This window comes from Myotis brandtii, unplaced genomic scaffold, assembly GCF_000412655.1.
Source record: "Myotis brandtii unplaced genomic scaffold, ASM41265v1 scaffold131, whole genome shotgun sequence".
Taxonomy (NCBI): Eukaryota; Metazoa; Chordata; class Mammalia; order Chiroptera; family Vespertilionidae; genus Myotis; species Myotis brandtii.
In genome coordinates this window covers 2376176-2379316 of record NW_005354632.1, presented here as the reverse complement: position 1 = coordinate 2379316, position 3141 = coordinate 2376176, and the positions used below count along the sequence as shown (strand labels likewise).

General features: G+C 49.3%; 1 protein-coding gene across 1 annotated transcript in view; it reads right to left on the bottom strand.

Moving 5' to 3' along the window:
- Window positions 1-3086, bottom strand: part of PHTF1 (putative homeodomain transcription factor 1) — a 27242-nt gene extending 24156 nt beyond the window's left edge. The window contains exons 1-2 of the mRNA XM_005859985.2: window positions 2843-3086; window positions 1686-1742 (exon numbers count right to left, since the gene is read on the bottom strand). Of these exons, the coding sequence (XP_005860047.1) occupies window positions 1686-1742; window positions 2843-2887 (102 nt within the window). The 5' untranslated portion in view covers window positions 2888-3086. The remainder of the gene's footprint in view (window positions 1-1685; window positions 1743-2842) is intronic.
- Window positions 3087-3141: the final 55 nt, after the last annotated feature.

The following is a 3141-nucleotide window of genomic DNA, read 5'->3' as shown; positions in this document are numbered from 1 at the left end:
CAGGGACATAGAAAGGGAATGGACTGACTATTCTTGGGGGGGAAAGGGGAGTGGGAGATGCGGGAAGAGACAGGACAAAAATCGTGCACCTATGGATGAGGACAGGGGGTGGGGAGTGAGGACGGAGGGTGGGGTGGGAACTGGGTGGAGGGGAGTTATGGTGGGAAAAAAGAGGAACCAATGTAATAATCTGAACAATAAAGATTTAATTTAAAAACAAAAAACAAAAACCTTGATCAGAGAACTAGAAGGAAGGTATGTGCACAATGGCTTGGAAGTAGACATTGAGGAAATGTTTAAACCGGGTAGGGAAAGGAGGTAGATAAAGGAATTCTAGGGTAGTAAGTGAAATCCTTTAAAGGATAAAGAAACCGAACCCCCGACAAAGCATAGCGCGTGCACCAGATGCAGCTGGAGATCACCAAGGAGATAAACGCCCAGTTCCGGGCCCTTTCCCTTGCACCCCGCACACTAGCCATACTTTTTAGTTGCTCACAAAGGAGTAACAGCAGAGGATTTAAAAGTGGCAAAATGAAATTTGGGGATTTAATCATCCTAACCCCATCTCCCATTAACGTAAAAAAATCAAGGACTGGACAACATGGTGAAGTTAGCCAAGCACCATGTAGTTCAAACAACTTTCTGGTTGACGGGTCTATAACCAGAATGCACCTAAACGTGTTGGTTAAATGTACTTCACCAGAGATATGCATGTCCCAGGCCAACCAATGCGACGCAGGTAAACAGAACAAACTATTCAACTGTGTTACACCCACATACACGTATTTTTTTAGAAATGTTAATAGAGGGTCTGTAGCAAATCTTTAAAAAGGTCCAAAACCACGAATCCACAGCCCTTACTCGGCACTTTCCAAGGAAGTGAGACCCTGACTGCAGATTTAAGTATTAAAGTCGAGAGAGAGACATTCTTTAGGGCAGGGCTGGCGGTTAGGCTTTCGCACATCTCAAGACTATCCAGTTCCAGGTGGCACCAAGCCGCCTTCCCATGACTAATCTGTACCATCCTCCCAGCCCCCATCCATGCTGACCCCACAACCCTGACTTTGGCACAGTCTAATGTGTAATGCTCCCTCCCCTATTATAATAAACTGGCACTCTGAATCCCACATCAGTGTTGGTTACTTAGCATGAAAAAACCCCAAGAATCTGCTCAGTTCTAACAGCACTGTAGAAAAAAGTTTACTCGAAAACAGTAATTGAAAAGGTGATTCCGGCCACAGATGGATTTTATTTGGCTTGGAGGGGAAGAGGAAGAGAAAGAGGAGGGGGAGGGAAGGGAAAAAGAGGAGGGGAGACGAGGGAGGGGGCACAGGTCTAGAAAGTCCAGATATTTCATATAAAAATACACATTCCCAGCTTCTCTTGAAAACGCTGAAGATCTGTCAATAGGGGGCCTATATTGGCACAAAGCAAAGCGGGGCAGAGTGAAAAAGCCACAGCCCCACTGAATACGGGACATTTGTTTTCTGATTCATCACAGACCAACCACTTCTTTCTAGTCCCCGGTACTGAGGCCAAAAGCCAACCGTCATTTCCCATGCTGCTTGCAGTGTTGTCTGCCTTACAAACTTCAGACTAAAGAAAGCCATACCTGATGGACCAGTGCAATCCACTCTTCACATTAACACCGTAAAACAAAGCAAGGATCCGGGAAATCACTTTACCTTAATCTGAGTCTGTTCGATCGACTTTTCCCATATCTGCTGGTCGTAGGCTCCAATCTGAAACAGGGAGAGGCTATTTAAATGACGCAAACCTCACAAAGTCATAAACTACCAAATATCAATAAGACATGTGGGAAATGCCTGTGCTGCTCAGAGTCTGACTAAATTAAGTATGTGTGATATCTGGAAAACGTTTCCATGTCTTAAGGAAAACTAGAGAGGAATAAAAGGCAAGGGACAGACAGCTCAATAAGATAGCTGGCAGGACACAGACACCAGGGGGGTGAGGGCATGAGTGGTGGGGGGGCGCAATGGGGGAAAAAGGACACATATTTAATACCTTAATCAATAAAGAAAAATAATAAAAAAAAATAGTTGGCAGTAACCACCCTTGCCGGTTTGGGTCAGTGATTAGAGCATGGGCTTGCGGACTGAAGGGTCTCGGGTTCATTTCCAATCAAGGGCACCTATCTCAGTTGCAGGAGGCACATGCCGAGGCAACCAGTTTATTTCTGGATCTCTCTCTCTCTCTCTCTCTCTCTCACTCACTCTCTCTCTCTCTCTCTTTCATGCGTGTTTCTTTCTCTCTGTCTCCCCCCCTCCCTTCCATTCTCTCTCTTAAAAAAAAAATTGATGGAGCCTGGCTGGTGTGGCTCAGTGGTTGAGTCAACCTTGAACCAGGCGGTCACAGTTGGACCCCGGCTTGGGGCACATGCCTGGGTTGCGGGCTTGATCCCCAGTAGGGGGCGTGCAGGAGGCAGCCGATCAGTGATTCTCATCATTGATGCTTCAATCTCTCTCTCTCTCTCCCTTCCTCTCCCTGAAATCAATAAACACATTCTTTTTAATCAATGGGAAAAAATATCCTCAGGTGAGGATTCATTTTTAAAAATATTGTTGATGGCGCGCAGATAGAAGTTTCGGGTCTAACAAGAAGCGGTTTGATCAGAAGCTACGTTTCCAAGTGGTTCTGGGGCGCGACGGTGTCGCCGAAGAAGGAGGCGACCGGGGATCGTACTGGGGACCTGGAGCGGGTACCGTGTCCCTCCGTCTCCCCAGGCCCGTCGGGGCGCGTGCAGGAAGCCGGGGGACTAACGGGAGCTCCTCGGGGCGCCCCGCAGGAAGGGCGCTTGGCCAGCAGGACGCGCCGACGTTACCTTCTTCTGGTACCACGATATGGCATCTCGCTCGCCGGAGGCCATCTGTCTCCCGGCCGGAGGGGGGGGTCTCACTGGAAACGAAGGAAACCCGGGGTGAGCCCGGCGGCGGAGAGGCGCTCATCCCGGCGGGGCGGAACTCAGACTCCGCGTCCGCCACTCCGCGCGAGCTGCCGTCGGCTTCCCTGACTGTTTGCCAGGAAATGTTTTTAAAAAGCAAACCAGAAAGCGTCCGGGCGACGTTTTCCGCGAGTGTGTCCGCGGCTGCGGGGAGGGGAGCGGAGGGGAGCGGAGGGGAG